The sequence below is a fragment of the Varroa jacobsoni genome, unplaced genomic scaffold, assembly GCF_002532875.2.
Source record: "Varroa jacobsoni isolate VJ856 unplaced genomic scaffold, vjacob_1.0 scaffold_741, whole genome shotgun sequence".
In the NCBI taxonomy this organism is placed as follows: domain Eukaryota; kingdom Metazoa; phylum Arthropoda; class Arachnida; order Mesostigmata; family Varroidae; genus Varroa; species Varroa jacobsoni.
In genome coordinates this window covers 73276-91095 of record NW_019213643.1, presented here as the reverse complement: position 1 = coordinate 91095, position 17820 = coordinate 73276, and the positions used below count along the sequence as shown (strand labels likewise).

The following is a 17820-nucleotide window of genomic DNA, read 5'->3' as shown; positions in this document are numbered from 1 at the left end:
GTAAGAATTTGAGAATTTTATAAGAAAACGAGTGCAATGCTGAATCGCCCGTTCGCTGAATAATCGATTACAGGCGGCCATGTCATCGGTTTAAGCTCCTTGTTTCTGCTTACCATTTAAACAGTGTGTTGAGGAGGAACACGGTCCTAGTAGGATCCTGCGCGTTGTGCAGCCGGCCTAATTGAGCCAGAGCTGCCGCTAGCGGAAAGGATTATTTTTTGAGCGTATTTTTTTTGTGACGGTAAGACAGACACCGAAGTTATAGCAGGTAGCAGGATGTCTCAGGAACGAACCGGTGTCACTAATCTAAACAACCCGAAAAATATTCAGTAAGTGCTATGCTATTGTTCTATCAAAAATAGAATGCCAATACTTTTAGCATATAGCTCGCTGATGTCCCATGTATTAGCGACTAAAGCGAGTTGGATTTTGAGTTTATTGCATAAGAAGGTAGAATATTCGATTATCCGTGTTGACGATGCAAGATACTGATGTCTCAGACACGACCCATTCATATCGCTTATATTGCGCATAATTATAGTTAAGACTTCATTGGCGGTCCGGCCAAATATCGTCGGATTGTAGATAGATGGCATACACCTATGCTAAGTGAGACCGTGGACCAGGCCATCGTGACCTAGATCACGGTCCTTAGATCAAGCCCTGTTCAACTGTAATGAAGCAATAACTATGATTAAACAAGATATAAAAGATTTGTACACACAAACATGTGTAGGTATTTAACAGAGCTTTAGATATTGAGAAACTTTGATTTCAAATAGAAAAACTGTAACATTCAATGCAGTGTAAAAGGCTAGCGAGTTTATAGCAAAACTATGTAGATGTACACAGAATATTATCAACTAGAACAGTTTACGCCTCAGTAGAATGTCTGCGGTGGAATCTTCACTGGATGTATTGTATTTTAGTTTGGGCTAAAGACCACTTACTTATAATGTAGACATGATCCTCGAAGCCCGCTGTTTTCCTGTTCAGAAAATTAAGGTGCTGGCAGGTTAACCGAAAGCTTGTTTTGAACCACTATGTCGACTGCCGTTGAACTATACTGGCTTCTCGCAACTTCTTTTAACGATTTAAGTTGTCTTGCAGAAAATGGAGTAGCCGCATCATCATCGTCATCATCGAAAAAGCTTTTATTGTTTCTTAGGTAAATGGGTAATATAGTAGTTGTTGGACTTATCAACTGAAACTCTGATGAAGCGTACCTAACAAGGATCTCGTAGAAAGTTGCTTTCTTAGGTAAATAGATGCTTTTATATTGTTGAAACGATTATCCTTATAACTGAACAATGCGCAATGCTATGCGTTACAAGTTGTGGTCGATTTCAACCGAACTGGCGTTTTCAACCTGTCAACAGATATTGTAGCATATACTGTCATTGGAGAGCATCGTCGTTTTCAGTCTCTTTGCCCCCGGCTGTGTTTCCACCGAGATGCGTTACTTCGAAATTAACTTAAACTGCTATTTTTCTTTCATATGCCCATGTGTTCCTCAAATATTAACTTAGCTACAGTGGCAAGCCACCCCGAGGATAGATCATATCTAATGTATCGATGTCTTCTTTTATTTCTTAGCAGTAGTTAGTTTGAGATCGGACATGTAGAAACTTAAAACATCTAATATTTCGACTATAACATCTAGTAATATCCATTAATAATGTCTTTGGTGAGTTTTTCAGCGTTAAAGCCTAGTGGAGAAGCCTATGTATTACCAACCAGTTACTCTGTTATTTTATTTTATTTTTTTTTTAATTTTATCATTTTAGCTAGGTTAATGCTGTGTGTGATATAAGAAGAGGTGTATCTGCAATTTAGAGGAAGAAGAGTACGTATTGGTTTGATCAGATCACCGCTTGTTGTAACTTAATCAGTTTCAGAAAAGTTACATCGACCACTGGCTAGGAACAGCTGCGACGCTGAACGACAGAACGAATACTATCGGCAAAGAGAAAATTTACCTAAACATTTGAAAATTCGTTTAGATTAAGCTAGAATGACATAAGTTGCAAATAAGGTTTACTCAAATTTTGCCACATGTTAGTAACGTGTCCTTTGTGTTTAACACAGTGTAAAAAGACAACTTAATGGAAGTAATAATAAGTTATACGTCAAAGTAGAACAGGCCTAACAGACACAGTTAGTGCAAGCATGTCCGTCCTATCTTGGTGGTGACATAAAAAACAACAATTGATTGTCTATTGAAACACGTTTCTAAATAGTACAAGAATGTATATTCCTCTTGTAACAAGCTTCTGCATAAGCAAATGAGTGCTACGGATGTTCGAGAGTTTTGTGGCTACTTTACAGGATAGTCACTCGCTCAATTTTCCCCACTTACGTCGAAAATGAAGACGCAGAAAATGTCATTTTCTGAAAGGTAGAATACAGAAAAGAACAAAAATAAATACTACTTTATTTTATACGCAGTCCAAAAGCTGGCAATTAACGGGTACCATAAGTCTGAGCAAAAAATGACGACAGCTGAAATTGTTTAACTAACTAAAGTTTGCTTTGGTATTTTTTTGCTGCTTCAACAGCCTAAAACATAGAACTTTCACTGTTTTGTAGTAACTTTTGTAAACGAGTAACACATATTTTTGTGAGAAGAAAATTTGCCAATAACTTAATATTCTATTTAAAGATCTTTGAATGATCGAATTTAAAAATTTCTGTTTCAATAAGATTTCGTTAAAGTACGTATAGGTTTTTTTTGATATGTGAATCGTGAGCAAAAAATAAATTTTATAAAGAAAAAAATCAAAGGTGTACTTTTGCAAAGCGCGCTGTTATCGAGGTGAGCGCAAAAAACCGTTCTACAAGTAAAGTCGACCCGCAAATATCTACATCGATATATTAATAAGTAATATAAAATTATTAGGTAAGTTATTATTACGGTAAGTTGGATAATTGCGATTGAAATGAATACTATCTACAGTATGATACTGCTGAAACGGTAGAACTACCAAGTTTAGAATTAATAGATTGGAACTTTCATATCGTCACTTTTTTGGTTTGTACTAATAACTTGTGTATTACATAAAAAAAAACAATAGAAATATATCTACTGTATTAAAACTAAAAAAAAAAAAGTGCACTTTGGATATATAAACGTTTTCAACAACTGGTTCGAGTTGGACGTCGGTTATTTAATCAGTATATTAAAAATAGTCCATGAGCGACGCTAAAAAATACCAGTGTTGCATAATTGGCCATGTTCTCTAACGCACAGATTTTTTTCAATTATAGTTCCAAGGACCGTACAACTTTTGCTATAAGACACGATTTGTATTGTAGCTGATTTCGTTGCACCGCTCCGAAAAGCCCGCAACACAATACTGACATTGGGACGCATTCTAAGTTAAGAGTTACTGTCGTCAAATGAAACGGAGAATACGTTTTTCTTTGTAAGTTTAAACGATTTCGCTCCCCTATTTGCGTTAGCCTCCCGTAGATTCATCCGTAGATTTCCATAAACTACAAGTTTCTTTTTTATTCGATAATAAAGCAACGACTGAGCTGATCCCGAACCCAATTCTTCGCTTGGATTACCACCATAAAATACGTAAATGTTACGGCCTTCGTGAGTATTAGTTATTTCCCTGTACACATTATACGTGAGGCTTATAACAGGACAATGGCTATTGTGTTGCTACTGATGCAAAAAAGGTTTATAACACCCGCTGGGCGTTAGTTTGTTAAGTACCGACACTGTGTACACATTGGCCACCGTAAGAGATCGAGGCGGCCAGCTGCAGGCGCGACCCGGCAAAGCTAGTCCAGCTAGGCAGATGATGTTGGCCAAGGCTTGTTGCCAGCGAAACGAATCCAGTAGCCAACAGTATATTACGTTAGAGTCTACTCACGACTGTTCCTCAACCTTAGCCGATAGACGGATCTGATCGCTGAGCCATATCACTCTAATATAGTTAATAATATAGTAATTTAGTTTATTTGACATTTGAATAGGACGGCCATTCACCGCATCATAATCAGCCGCAATTGCATCATAATCTTTTACTGGGTCATGTAAGTAAAGCAGAAGATCGTATAAATGTGCATGTAATCGAGCATCGCGCCTTGAAAGGCTATATATATGCATCTATTAATCCTATTATGCTATCGTAATATGCGGTACGGGTTCTAGCTAAAATGTGTGATATAAATCTTGTTAGGTACGTGTTCCTTCTGTCCGTATTTCGCCGACGTTCCCTCTGATGCCACGCGAAAGCGGGCAATCTTCTGTCGACGCCGCATTGAAACGTTTGCGGGCTTCATCGACTTGATCGCCGGCGCCGGTAAATACATCAACGCTCTGATTTGGCCAGAAAGAGGCATGCTCCGGCCTTATTGACTATGAACAGCGAAAAAACAAGAATTTGTCACCGCATCTTGAAAATGTCTACTAATTACATTCTGCTAGTGAGCCCGGCTGGTGAGGCCGGGCAAACCGAAAGTGAGGTCGTATGCCCAATCGTAGTTTTCTCCCGATCTGTTTGTTCGTATACGCTCGCGGCTACCGTCTTTGCATCACAGCTATACGTACTTTCCAGGTTATTTGCTCTTCTCGGCCAGCAAATTAAGGGTAAGTATACAGCTGCTGAACGTATTGTCGATAGTGTTAGTCGGCTCAGTAATTTTTCATAGAATTGCGAGATGCAATCAGGCCCATTTTGGAGAAAGTCGGAAAAAACCGCGTGAGTCACGTATGTGGATGAAATGAAGATTTGAAGATAATATGGCCATTGCTGTTTTGATGGAGATCGTTTTCGGGGGCTTGACGGAAGGTTCTTATATCGACAATGCTAAAAAAAAAAAATAAATTTTCAAGGAAAATGGGTATTGCCTTATCTAAGCACATGCAAGATGGTTGGCCGCTACCGAAATGCATAGGCCGTTTAAATAGTTGAAACATAGTCTGATGTACACCGACGAGCGCGGCATGTACACGCTGCAAATAAACCATGCAAGCGTATAAAGCTGTCTGTGGCCAATCGTCAATAGCAAAAAAATAAAGACTGAATAGGAAAAAGTAAAACCTGTACTGGCAATCATAAATTCTCTTCCATTCGTCACTAAGTTCGACCTTGCCTTTTAATGGCACCACTCTAACTTGAAGGATGTCTCAAGCATGTGTTCTCAAAAACCGTCGCACAATGCGTCATGTACATGTATGATATATCTCAGAAAAGCTCGATATATATTTATATATTATGATAACAATTATAAGGCGATGGTTATGCCGAATTAGTTACTGTGTGGCGTTGCACAACTTTCCGTATTTGTTTCAAATCTATTTATAAAAGAACTTCGAGTTCGCAAAGATCCTATGCCATAGGACTTAATTGCTACGCTAAAGGACGCGAGCTTACCACTTTAGCCATTTACAGGCCATATTAACAACACCGCATGCAGTTCGTATGTTTCTCCAGTTCCCCTTTGGGCCTACCTGATACGGCCGTATCCCTTTACAGTATTATCGTGCAGCTCGAACCCTTTCGGCTTTTTATTTTTACACATACTTAATTGATATTATATATCGAAGGTTAACTTCATAAGGTTTCTATGCCGACGGCATGTACGACGCGCCCGAAGCTTGGGCGTGCCAGGTTCGCACCTAACTCAAGAAGGCTTTTAACTTTTTTCGTGCTGTACTATTGCTTAGCTAATAATGTTTTGTTGGATACCTAAGTTGGCCTTAATTTAGAGCATAGGCTAGTCCTGTGAGCAAAAACCAGCTAACTACAACTCGGTGATTGCACCGAACAATGTTGGCGATGCACACTCTAGTGACAGACGTTGCATAAAGCGTACCTCTGTTGAGTCTTGTTATAATGCAAATATTGTTTCGCTCAACAATAACATATCGGTATGATTTTAGTGTAATCTTTCATTCTGTCGGCTGGCAACCATCCTTCACGGCGTTTCGGCAAAGCTTACGTTCGTTTTTTTTCAGCGAAAGACGTGACACATCTCGATATTCGTCTCCAATGAGACGTTGTTGAAGAAAAACTAGCCGACTGGAATCGTTATAAGGGGATCCCTGGTACGAAACATGTAATGAGTTTCGAACCTCTACGAGATATATACTTTGTCAGTTTTTATCTATAGTACATACACGTTCTGTGAACAGGTTAAGACACACTATCGGTTGGTTCGCCTCGGCATCTTTTATGCTAGGCTTATATAACTCGATTGCGACATTTTTAATCTAATAGATTACCATGGTTATGGTCAATATACCGTTTCGCTATTTTGGCTCAGACAGTGTGAATCATTATGGTCGCGTATAATACGGCACCCAAATGCTTCTAAAAAATTGTGTCAACAGCAAAAAATGATGATCCTTCACATCGGAAACAGTAAACGCGACATTATTAATTCTCGTAGTCTATGGGACCGTGTTGAACGCACACTTCGAGGGTTTTTCCATTACGCCTGCCTATATAGCTTGTAGCTTGGTAAGCTGGCCAAAAGGTCTTTAGCATAGGACCAATATAAAACGTATTTTACGTCGCTATTACGAAAACAATTACTAATAGGCTTTTAGGAACACTCATCGTAGTTGCTGCCCTCGTAAAAGCTATCGTAGTGTAAGGCCAGTAATCTCTAGATGTAATAGGTAGAATTTCGTCAGATATATATACATAATTCAAATCTTTTCGACGAATGCTGTTAAGTATCGCTAGGAAATGGCCGCTATGTTCGAAACGTCTCTAGTATTTATGTGATCTAGCATTCCGCCAGACGTTCTTTCGAATCTTGTGCTTTCGACTAGTTATCATATTATTTCTATGGATAGACACGTTTACGCACAATAAAATGTCAACCAATAACGCACAAGTCGGACTCTCATCTGCAAGCCGTTGTGATAAAGGTGCTATTACAGCTGATACGAACACCTTCTTCCATTATAGCAGAAACGAGTTATTTAGGACCGCTGGTCCGACAACCTGTTACCCAATTCAACCATTTTTATAATTTTCTGTTGACACCTTGGGCCTTATATTAACTTTCACTTACAGCACACCTATTGGTATACTAACCGGCATTAGCTCGTTTTTTCTGCAGAAATGCTCGCCTTACAACTTAGTCCACAAGAAAGTGTGTCTGCAGGAACGCACATGACCTCAACTACATGACTAGCTAGATGCTTTGTACGTTTCCTGCTGGGCCAAGGGTGCCCCTTTGTATAGAGTAGGCAAGAAGAACGGTGTATTATGGTAACGATCGCATGGATATATTTTCATTTAAGTACATTAACGACTATCAATCCTCATTTGGCGGAGGCCTTTTGCCGCTATCAGCTACAGTGATAACTATCTCTGGACGACTTTCCTTACATATACTTGTAGACCCTTGATAGAATTACAGCAAGGACTCACTAAATACTGGCCGGTCAACTGGACTTGGTATTGTTTGTCCTAGATGAAAAGTTTTGTGACACCAAACAACTTAACTTTGCTCACTGTCATGACCTAAATCCAACATGCGAAAAGGTGCCATTGGCACTTAAAAATTCCTGATGAACTGTCCAATCTACAGATTGAGATGTGGTCACCAGCGAAGATGCAAGCTTAACAAGCAATACTCCGACAACGCCTTGACTTTAGCCCATATTCTAGTGACTTATTAAAGCGCCATAACGAAATGTATGGTACGTATAGTACTGCCGTGTTCTAGGCGGCTGGGCCCTCTCAGCACAAAACAAAGCCCGCCTACGCCCACGCCTACGATTTCGAACCTGGACGACCTTAGCTGAACCTAAATCTACTGGAATTAAGTACAATCGTTACAAAATCTACTAGCAGTAATAATAATAAAACAAATAGACTAACCCGCGGCCTCCTCTTACGTTGACGTACATTAACATAGCTAACTTGACTAGTGGATGTAGCAAAGGCCGTACCAGTAGGATGTCTTAACCAGTCTGCTATCTTTCAACAACGACCTGATTAGCCTACTCTAATATTAACGAAGTCGTCCTACATTCAATCTAGCATAAGGCATATGTTGGTTGCAGGCTTACCCGCTTCCACCTCTTTCAGTTGGATTTCTCTTGAGACCGTCCAGCGCTTTTGGTCAATACACAATTGTGTCACTTACTATTTTGTTTCTTTAACTGCCTAGCAGCTACTATACTGGATTCATCCCACCATATTTCACTCACTCCGTTCCAATTGAGATTAGTGGAGAACTACTTATTATTCTCTGTGGCAATTTTTTAGTCTTATCATTACTGCTAACGTAACGCTGAGCGTATATTACTACTTGAAGAAGGCGTAATTTTCATTCCATCTAATTTCACTTACAGTCTCGGAACGTTATTTTATGTATGTATGTTAAACACCCGTATAAACGGAGCCGTCTTCAAACAATGCCGTCTTGTAGAACGAACGCCGTATGTCCCACAGTATCTGTATTGTCACTAGTAGCATCGATCGGGTCTCCAATCTCTGAATTAAAGAAATGCAAAGGAAGTAAGGCAGACAAAAGAAAAAAGTAACACGTTAAAGCCACGAAAAAAGGTAGGTGAGCAATAGGTGGTAGAATTCTAGTAGTTTCTCGCCGATAAATTCAGCTTGTCGATGTCTGACCGCTATCTAACAGGGTGTTGCACGTAGAAGCTCACTGCCGCGTCTTGCTAATTCGCTCTCCGCTCTTCCATGGCTGGTTGACACATCCGAGTCACGTCGTCGATTATCTGGTGACCATCACGATTGTTTGCTGAGACGGTACGGATCACGTGTCGGAGAAGCCTCCTCTAGCAACGGTCCCCGTCAAAAGTCGCCGTTTGTCGCAAACGGAGCATGAGTAACCGCGATCGAACAGAAGGACGTGGGACAGCGTAGAACGCGATAGAATAGACCACCGTCGTTACGACTCAACCCACCATCGCCACTGCTGTTGGGCCCACCATCGGGTCTGAAAGAAGGAAGGAGGATATCACTCCCAACGCTGCTTCTGTTAGCCTAGTCACTGTCGACTCTCAAACTATAGCCACTGTTACTACTGCATATTCCTCTAACGACCATGCCGAAAGGGAAGGAAAGAATACGCTGGATGGCGTTTACGGGACAAGGTTCCGTCCGTTGGGGCGGCATCTCACTGTTTTCATAATATCACTATGCCTGTCAGCTGGCGTCATTATATCCAGCATCGACAATCTGTGAGGTCGAAGGCAAGTATTGACATATTTAAACCATAATCACCTCTATGTTTAGTCTCTTTATGGCAAATAGCACTATTATACGATATGTGTGCTATCATTATTCTAAATGAATTTATTGTACAGCAGTGTTATTAAAGTTACATGTGCGTCTGACGATCGTGGGGCTCTAGGATGTTTCTAAGATACTTCTCGTATCGAGTGTTTGTCAATAATTCTCGGTCGCGTTAACGAAGAGAGCGGATAAATACTCAAGTGTCAACAGGGAGGTGAAGGCGATACTTCGTACCAGCGATGTTGGTAGCGATCGTTGTAACGGCAGCTCACCGAACGTGCGGTTACCCTCTTACTATCTGTCTGCTAGGGTCTTCGATGAGCAATTCTCCCCCCAAGTAGGGGCTTCGCGCTCGAACGATAAAAGCGTGACTAACTCGCAACTACAAACTGGCTCTGCCTTTCTGTACACGTCTATACCACTACGACTTGATCGCGTGATTTTAATTAATCGCTGGACTGCCATGCTATAGCTATACTACCGCTGACTGCCTCAAATCTCCCACTATATGTATGTACGACTGAACCGTGATGGACAAAAATCGCCTTGCTGCCGTCTTCTCTATTCCTATTACAGTGCTATGGCACACTCAGTCGCTATCGTGTAATAGTTATGGTTCTAATAGCGGCATTAGCGCTCCACCGACACTGCCCGTGCCGGCTGCAGAATCACGACTAAATTTCCTCTTTCGTTTTCGAACGCGCGATCTATGGTTTACGGAACTCCCATAACTCGAGCAGTGTGCGCATTCATCTAAAAACACGTACTCATAAACAGTGCCGACTTCTTACAGAACTCGAACGTTGGATAACTGTAATGGTAATATTATCCCCGGCCAGGATAGCAGAGACGAACAATACGACGATAAAAAAAAAAAAAGGAACTGTCGTTTCTAACAGCAGCATCAGCTATAATCTCATCTGTAAGAGCAACGGAGTCGGCTGCTTTTACTAGCTGAATAGAGCACGGTGCGTTGATCAGAATCAGCTCAGCTGAATCGAAGCGACCTTAACAACGCCAGTCTTAACGACCGGCATCAAACAATACCAGTAGATGCTCCATCTTCTGTGGCTGCCTGCACCGCAATAGCAAACGCGCGCCCCCATATTGCGCTACGACCACTGAGGTGATACTAACAACCTCGGCCACGACAGCTGAACGTTTTCTTCACATCGTTGCAATCATTGGCAATCCGATCGACTGCTGACGATACCAAGCACCAGCAGCAACGAAAGCGGCAACTACTCGAGAAGATATCAAACTGCTGTTCACCCTGCGAAGGCATCCAGTGCTCTCTTTAATCCACTTATCGCGAGTAACAGTATTGTTTTGCTGGGAAAAAAAAAGAGATAAGGGGCTTGTGGCTGCGAAATGTGTTTGAAATCGTGCCGGGGCAGACGCAAATGCACGGTCAGCGTCGTCGATCATTAAGACTGACGCTGCAAACGCCAGACTCTTAATACTGCCAAAAGCGGCTTCACTGTTGACGCCGCTGCCTCTGACAACAATTATAGCACGGCACGTTCCGCCGCGCGAGGCTGCTGTATGGCGGGTATAACAAAACGGTCCCAGGCGGCGGCGAATAGTCACCCCAACGAGGAGCAATTTTCGGTCGCAACAGCTGCTGTTAGAAGCTCCGGTAACGACAGCAGGAGCTCGGAACTAGAAAGACTATGGCGGACCCAGCACTTCCGCAAGGCGGTGCTGGACTCTATGTTGGTCAGAATGAAACATCGAGGTTAGTATTATCCTTTTTTAGCGTGCGAAATCTTCACAAACGAGATCAGTGCCATGGAGAGCCAAACAAGTCATTAAACAATGAAAGGGGACTATGCAGAAATCAGCAACTGTCACATTCATGGCAAATCCATGCACCTGTGATATTGGCTATACTGGTAACTCTGTTAGGCAGTCATGTAAGGGTCAGTTACGCAGCTACGGTTAAAATCGATGCGATCCCGAAACGCGTGATCGTAAATTACGGTGACGAAACACAGGAGATCACTTGTACCTATACCCTGATACATGACGGCCATTTGCCAAACGACAGCTACAACAACGCCAGAAAGGACAACCAATTGAAAGGTCATGGGAGCGAAGACAAGGACAAAACTGATGCGGCCGCAGTTACTGACAAGGGAAAGAGTTCCGGCGAGGCTAACGATAATGCAACCAAGATAAATGTACATTGGAATGGTCCTATAGAAGCTAATGCCGAAGACGGTATTGTCGATTTTAATAAGCAAGCTAATAGCGAAGTTGACAGCGGAACGTCGAAATCAGCCACAATGATGGCTACCCAACACCCAAGAATAGCCGCGGCTAAGCTTGATAAAATACCAAACTTTATCAACTTGAAGCTGTACGATGACAATCTTGAAGGCGTCGTTATGATCCGAAAGCAGAACTTCCGCCTACTGCACAGTCATCCCCTTGAACTCAAGTTCCAATTGAAGAACGTCAAACAGTCGGCGAAATTTAGCTGTGAACTGAGTTCGACGGACGTTCTTCCAGCCCGCGATGAGATCCAGGTTTACGTACGAACGACTGACAAGTGTAGCAGCACATTTGGCCAATGTAGCTCACGGAGTCGTACAACTATGTGTGTCGACGAGCAGTACTGCGTTTGCTTGAACAAATATCAGAGGAAACACGGACCAGGTCGGGATGTTCAGGAGTGTCGACCAATTGTGCGGGCCAGTCGCTGCTATGGTCAGGATAAGCACAGACATCGCCGGTGTACATTCACTCGCAAGATCGCCATGGAGTCGTATAAAAAAATCAATTCGAATGATCGCAAACAATTCAATGTGTCCACGGCCATACTTATCGATGGCAACTACTACATATCGGAGGGCGTCGAACGCGATTGTTACATCTGTACCGAAGCTGATCCCTCGGCACGATTTATGACGGCCCTGATGGTAACCTTTCTTGTACTGATTAGCGGAGCGATGTCAGTAGTCGGAGTCGTGATACTCTATGATTGGTGGAAGCGTCGCCGGGATCTTATCGAGCTTGAAAGGGAGCATACGGAACAGAACGCGAGTACTTTCGATGCTGAGGCTGTTCGCCGGGCCGCAGAGGACCGCCCACCGTCGTATCTTGAGACACGCCGAAGCGATTTACACCTCGCTGGTCCGCCACCCCCATCGTACGAAGACGTGTGTAAGGGGGCATCTGGAGGCGGAGATTGTGAGGCTAGAACGCCAAATACGTCGCGAACTAGTTCTTACGACCGAGTTTTTGGTTCAAGGCGGATGACGACGTTGTCGCCGCCGTCAGCACTAACAGGTCACCTAGGTAATCTGCAGTATGCGGTCAGCGTCTCTCGTCTTGCCAGTGACCTCACCAGCAGTGTCCCGGACTTAGAAACAATTCATGAACGGCGCATATCTCTGTAAACGTTGTACGGGTTGTGCTTGCGTACGCTAAACTTTTGTTGTTACATGTGAGACAGTTACGGAACAGAAGTCTCCTATCGAATGCTGCTAATGTTTCACGGTATGGGAATATATGGCGAGCATCAGGTGATAAAATATCTATGTAGAAAGTTAAAAATCTAAATAAATAAATAACTAAAATAGTTATAGAGCTATGTTTGATATTTGTTTGGATAGATCTATCAGAATGTGCATCTGTGTGCGAGCATTTCTGAAGCTGCAAAAGGTCGCTTCATTCAAACTGTTTTGTATAGATATGTTTTGTGCGACACGTCAATAAAGTACATCGAAAAAAATAGGATTTGATGGCTGTATCACATCGTGCTTGTTAGAATATTAAGCTTAATATAAGGATTTTATTATTCGTTCAAGCGCTAGTTAATTGGAGGTGGAGCTAAGCACCCCAACAAGGAATACAGTTGGACACGCTGTTCAGCGGTCAGAGAAAATCGATCCGGCAATAGCAAAACTAATACAACAGTCCAGCAAGATACTTATACACCTCATAACAATGTTTCTGTGAAAAATTATTATGCTTCGCTATGCATTTTACCCGATTAGGGAAAAAACCAATTCGTCGAGCAATCGGCTTTACCAGTATCTCTCTTTCGTCTTATCTCTAATAGAAGTACCTTTGGAAGTCACCGATTCATTCACAGTTACGGGAAATACGTAGCGCGCAGCTCACGACAACGCAACCGAGTTGCCTTTGCAGGACAATAGTATCAAAAGCACCGCGTAGAAAATGGCCCGACGCTTCAAACGTCTAAAGTCTTTACGTAAACGTCTCTCCGCACGCCCCCCAGCCCTTTTGTACGTACTTTGCAATGTCGGTTTGACTTCTTTATACAAGTGCACTTGACCCGCCTCCGCCACGGTCGTTTGCACTCCTGGCGGGCGGTACATTGTTCAGTTTATTCTACTATTTGTAGCAAGCGGCTGAATATCCGTCGTTCCCAGCACTCTCGATTGCTACTGCGGGCTGAGTAGCAGTCTGTTTGCAGAGGGCAAGAACGCTGCACCTTTGCCAACGAGGCGAAGACAATTGCCTACCGCCGCCCGGATTTCTCTTTATTGTTATTACAACTGTAATCTAAGGCTACAGAGTTTTACGTATACACTGTTCGCCTCTATTCGTGTGACCCTCGGGGTCTCTCAGTTCAGTTAATTAGAAGTTCATATCTACGTCATATATATATACCAGAACGTAAACTATTTGAAACAATATCAAACTGTAAGGTTACGCAGCATCTAATACAATAGTTATATTTGTTTGTTTTGATTGAGGCAAAAATCGAGGTCCGGTTCCCGACGTACAGCGTGAACCTTAATAAACCTAAATATTGTGATCACCTAGAATAGTAAACGTTACTTCGCAGCGCAGAACCTTGTGCTCGTTTTGTACGAATGTCTGTAAAGTCATAATAGTGAACGCTATTGAAAGATGTAGAAGCACATAGGCAGAAGGAAGCGATGGCTCCCGATTTCTGCAGGAATGAACAACACCACTATATGGCTCGTTACTTAATTGATTTTGCTATTATTGTTACTTTTGTCAACAAATTTACAAGAGGCCGAAAATGTAATGAAATTCAATCTATTTAATATGGTCATATTTACTATTCAGATCTGTGTTTGTTTGTTTGTTTGTTTTTTTTTAGTTAACTAATCGTGATGGCGAAATGATGTTGGCTATATACTATCATATGCTGAATGATGGATGAGTTATTTAGTACAACAGAATTTAGACCTTCGGCATGGCAGTGAAATAAGAAAAAGAAAAAAAAAAAAAAAAAGTGGGAGCAGAACTGATCTTTCCCAAAGAGGTGGTCGTGTCGCTTGCGGGGCCATGTGAGATGCGGCCATAGAACCACGAGGCACGTACATTCATAAGTCGTCCATTATAACGAAAGCACCTGATTAGTGTTTGCATTAGAACGGCGCTTATGTCGTGTTACGGCAGCTGCGATACGAGGTGTAAGTCATGATATATTTATTATGAATGCCATGACATATGACGAATGATAGAGAACAAAAAATAAGGCCCGGAGACTGACTTGAACGATGAAGTGAGCCGCAATGGCTACACGATAGCAAGAGCACACGTGATCGATAGAGCAGTGCTAGACTGAATAAATTGTTATCAATAAAGGATCATTATATATAATATATGTCTTCCTTTTATAACTGAATGGTCATCGGGTACGGTTAGAAATTGAATGTTTTCATCTTACAGAAAATTTTCAGATCTCCAATCGGCACAAAACAGTGAGAACGCAAATATATGACTGCTTCCTTAGCGATTGTTTCTTCCGCCACACGATTTCTAACAGAACTGTCTCTGTGTTCCTTTTTTTTGTATACTCCCTTTACTAGAAGCATAATTTCTGATTTAATATGGTTACTAAATGTATCATTTGTGGAACTAACGGTGACAAATAAAAAAAAAAAAGAAAGAAGGTTCGGCCTTCTACGTAGTACCCACAACTTAAATACACATTGCTTATTGAGATTCACGTTTCTCGCAGAGGTCCCCTTTGCTCATGGAGCCTTTGTTTTTCACAGGAACGGTGTATTTATTTATTTTAGGAAAATTAAATGTTAATATCGGCCTTGCTGACAATCGTTGACGGTAAGAACCCGCATGGGACCTACTTTATTAGAACTTAAAACATTTTCACTCCTACTTAGCGGAGTACACCATCTCGCTCACCACAAAAATAGGTAGATACTAATTCTATTTCTTAAGTTGAATCGAGTTACCTATCTACTGTAAACAACGAATTTTCTAAGGCTAAATTTTTTGTGAATCTGCAATATGCCACTTGAAATTTTTGTGTGATCTTTTTTCCAGGGACCAGGCTAAGAAAAACACTTTGCTATCTACCTAATGCGCCTAGGGCGGAAGTCGTTACATTTTTCGAGTCTTTATTTTACAGTTATACCGTATATGCTATTATAAATATATATGTTTATATTTGTTAAGGAATTTTTGCCTTACCTTAGGCACACAGCTCAAAAACATATCTCCACTTCATGAATTCTACCAGTTCAAGTCATATTAAACTTGTAGTATCGAGATCCGGTTGATTCATCACCGGGCCACTCACCGATTGCCCTCATATCGCCCCATCGAATGGCATAACATTTACAAATGATTAGCGCTATTGTTTTGTTAAATTAGCAGTACCTGCTTCGAGTTCTAGATAGTACAAGGCGGTCTCGCTGTCGCTATTGGCATTATCAACAACCGCGGAGATATCCTACGGCGGCTGGCAGCCACTATGATGAATGGTGTTTACAAGATTTTTCGTAAAATGGCAATGAATTAGGCTAGATATAATAATGTTTTACTTACGGAAAATTGATCTTTTACTTGGACTTCTCTTGTGAATATTATGGTAAATATGGCAATTAAGATAATTATAATACCGTTTCCACGGAAAGGAAGAAGCGATTTGGCAGATCTACAGGTTTACCTTCACGCGCCACGTACTAAATGAAAGCTCGCTCAAAATTTTCGTTGGGAAATAAAAGAGAGACGCAACGAATAACGTGTTCTCGAAATGCATGACGGCTCATTTTAGCGGTTTGCAATGAGAAGTTACACAATAGGTCACAGAGCTCACTACACGCATAGTTCAGGAATCTGGTGAGGATGGATTAACTCTTTATAGGGCCTTTGTCGCTATCTGACTTTTTACATAGGACTCACCGGTGGTACATGGACAAAGCCTTCGACTTTGCTGCCTGGCAGTGGCAGTCCGTTGTCCTTTTTTATAGTATAAATAAGGACGGTAGCAGAAAGGCGGTGGAAGCGATAAACAGTAAGCTAAAAATAAACGTTTCCGAAGGAAACCGAAGCATAACGCGGACGAAAAGCAGAAGCAAACAAGTACAAGTCTCCGACGAGTCCACGTTTACGGGTATGTTTAAGAATATGCAGCATAATATCAACTCGACTGGCCGAAGAGTGCTACAAACGTGGACAATAAGATTCTCAGAGGGAGGTCAAAAGGGCGCTACTCTTTTCAAGGTTTTTTTCATGGTTAGAAGTTCTTTTCAAGGCACTAACGGATTCGGGGGGGATCAGTTAAAACAGATGCACCCTCTAGCAAGAGATGAATCATAAACAGCGTCATTGAAAGTTGCAGCAGCGAAAAAGGTATCTGCAGCATTGGACAAAATGCATCGAATGCGCCGGTTATGCACCCTGAACCCTCTTTTATGAAAAGCTGCTAGGCAATGGCTGATAGTTACAAGATGCACACTCGAGATACGTTCTAGGCGTGTGGGATCTCTCACCTCATTGTTGAATGGACTTTGGTCCCATGCCGCCTTAAGTGCCTTTCAAAGATGTGAACATAGACCATTGTCTTCTATTATCTTAAGACAACATTGTAAAAAAACTGAGAGGACAATAGCACATACACTTTTCATTGAAACGGCGTGCACGATAATTTGAAAATACAAATAAAAAGACTCTTATTGCTCTTTTTCGATGTTATGCTGTGGCGATGGTTAACGGCTGTACTTGGAGACAACCTATCTAAATAATTGAGTATTTTTCTAATTCGATCGAAATACACGATCGTAGGAAAGAGACCTTCAGCTACTAAACCTTGTTTTAGCTTCTCGTCAGCCCACTGTCTTTTCAGGTGAACCAAACGACAGGGCAGACAGTAAGCTTTACCAAAATACTCGTTTCCTCCCGACTATGGTGGGAAGAAGGCTGTTAGTTATTCTATGATTTAAATGTAATAATAATAAATAAAAAAAACAGTCTTTTTTTTATGCTCACCGTTTCAATTAAGGCCGTGCTTCTAATACAACCATATTATACCCGAAACAATATTTGTCAGATACCTTTTTCATGGAATTCAGCTTCCGAGATCAAAGTATCCTGATTCCACTTTGTCGGTTGAGCTCTGTCACGCGCAATTAGCATGTAAAAGCTCTAGCCGCTAACGTCTCTGTCCAAAGGCGTCGTGCTTCACCAGTTAGCTGTAGCGGGGGAGCCCACGCAAGACTAAGCCTGTGAACATGATTGAGCCGCAAGAGCTAATGATCTGCAGCTGTCGTAGTAGGGAACACAAAAGCTGCCGGTCAGATTGCCGCAAGAAGGTATACGGTTG

At 41.7% G+C, this 17820-nt stretch overlaps 1 protein-coding gene and 1 long non-coding RNA gene across 4 annotated transcripts; one reads left to right on the top strand and one right to left on the bottom strand.

Annotated features, from left to right (window-relative positions):
* Positions 1 to 373: 373 nt before the first annotated feature.
* LOC111263183 (uncharacterized) lies at positions 374 to 9564 on the bottom strand. The gene is made up of 6 exons (XR_015312190.1): positions 9477 to 9564; positions 8616 to 8943; positions 8331 to 8474; positions 2360 to 2391; positions 951 to 988; positions 374 to 671 (listed from the first exon to the last, which is right to left on the bottom strand). It is a non-coding gene; the product is annotated as an uncharacterized LOC111263183 (long non-coding RNA).
* LOC111263182 (uncharacterized) lies at positions 8473 to 14852 on the top strand. 3 transcript variants are annotated; one of them, XR_015312189.1, is made up of 3 exons: positions 8473 to 8546; positions 8629 to 9199; positions 14347 to 14852. XR_015312189.1 is itself a non-coding variant. In XM_022838065.2 (2 exons), exon 1 carries the CDS (start codon positions 10916 to 10918, stop codon positions 12644 to 12646), a length of 1731 nt encoding a protein of 576 aa, XP_022693800.1. In that variant the 5' UTR covers positions 10909 to 10915; the 3' UTR covers positions 12647 to 12746; positions 14347 to 14852. The 3 variants fall into 3 exon arrangements, 2 of the variants coding, with proteins under 2 accessions (XP_022693800.1, XP_022693798.1); XM_022838065.2 differs by lacking the exons at positions 8473 to 8546; positions 8629 to 9199 and adding an exon at positions 10909 to 12746; XM_022838063.2 differs by lacking the exons at positions 8473 to 8546; positions 8629 to 9199 and adding an exon at positions 10909 to 13498.
* Positions 14853 to 17820: the final 2968 nt, after the last annotated feature.

Coding starts and splice junctions, on each gene's coding strand:
- LOC111263182 (XM_022838065.2), top strand. CDS start 10,916: ATGGCGGACCCAGCACTTCCGCAAGGCGGTGCTGGACTCTATGTTGGT.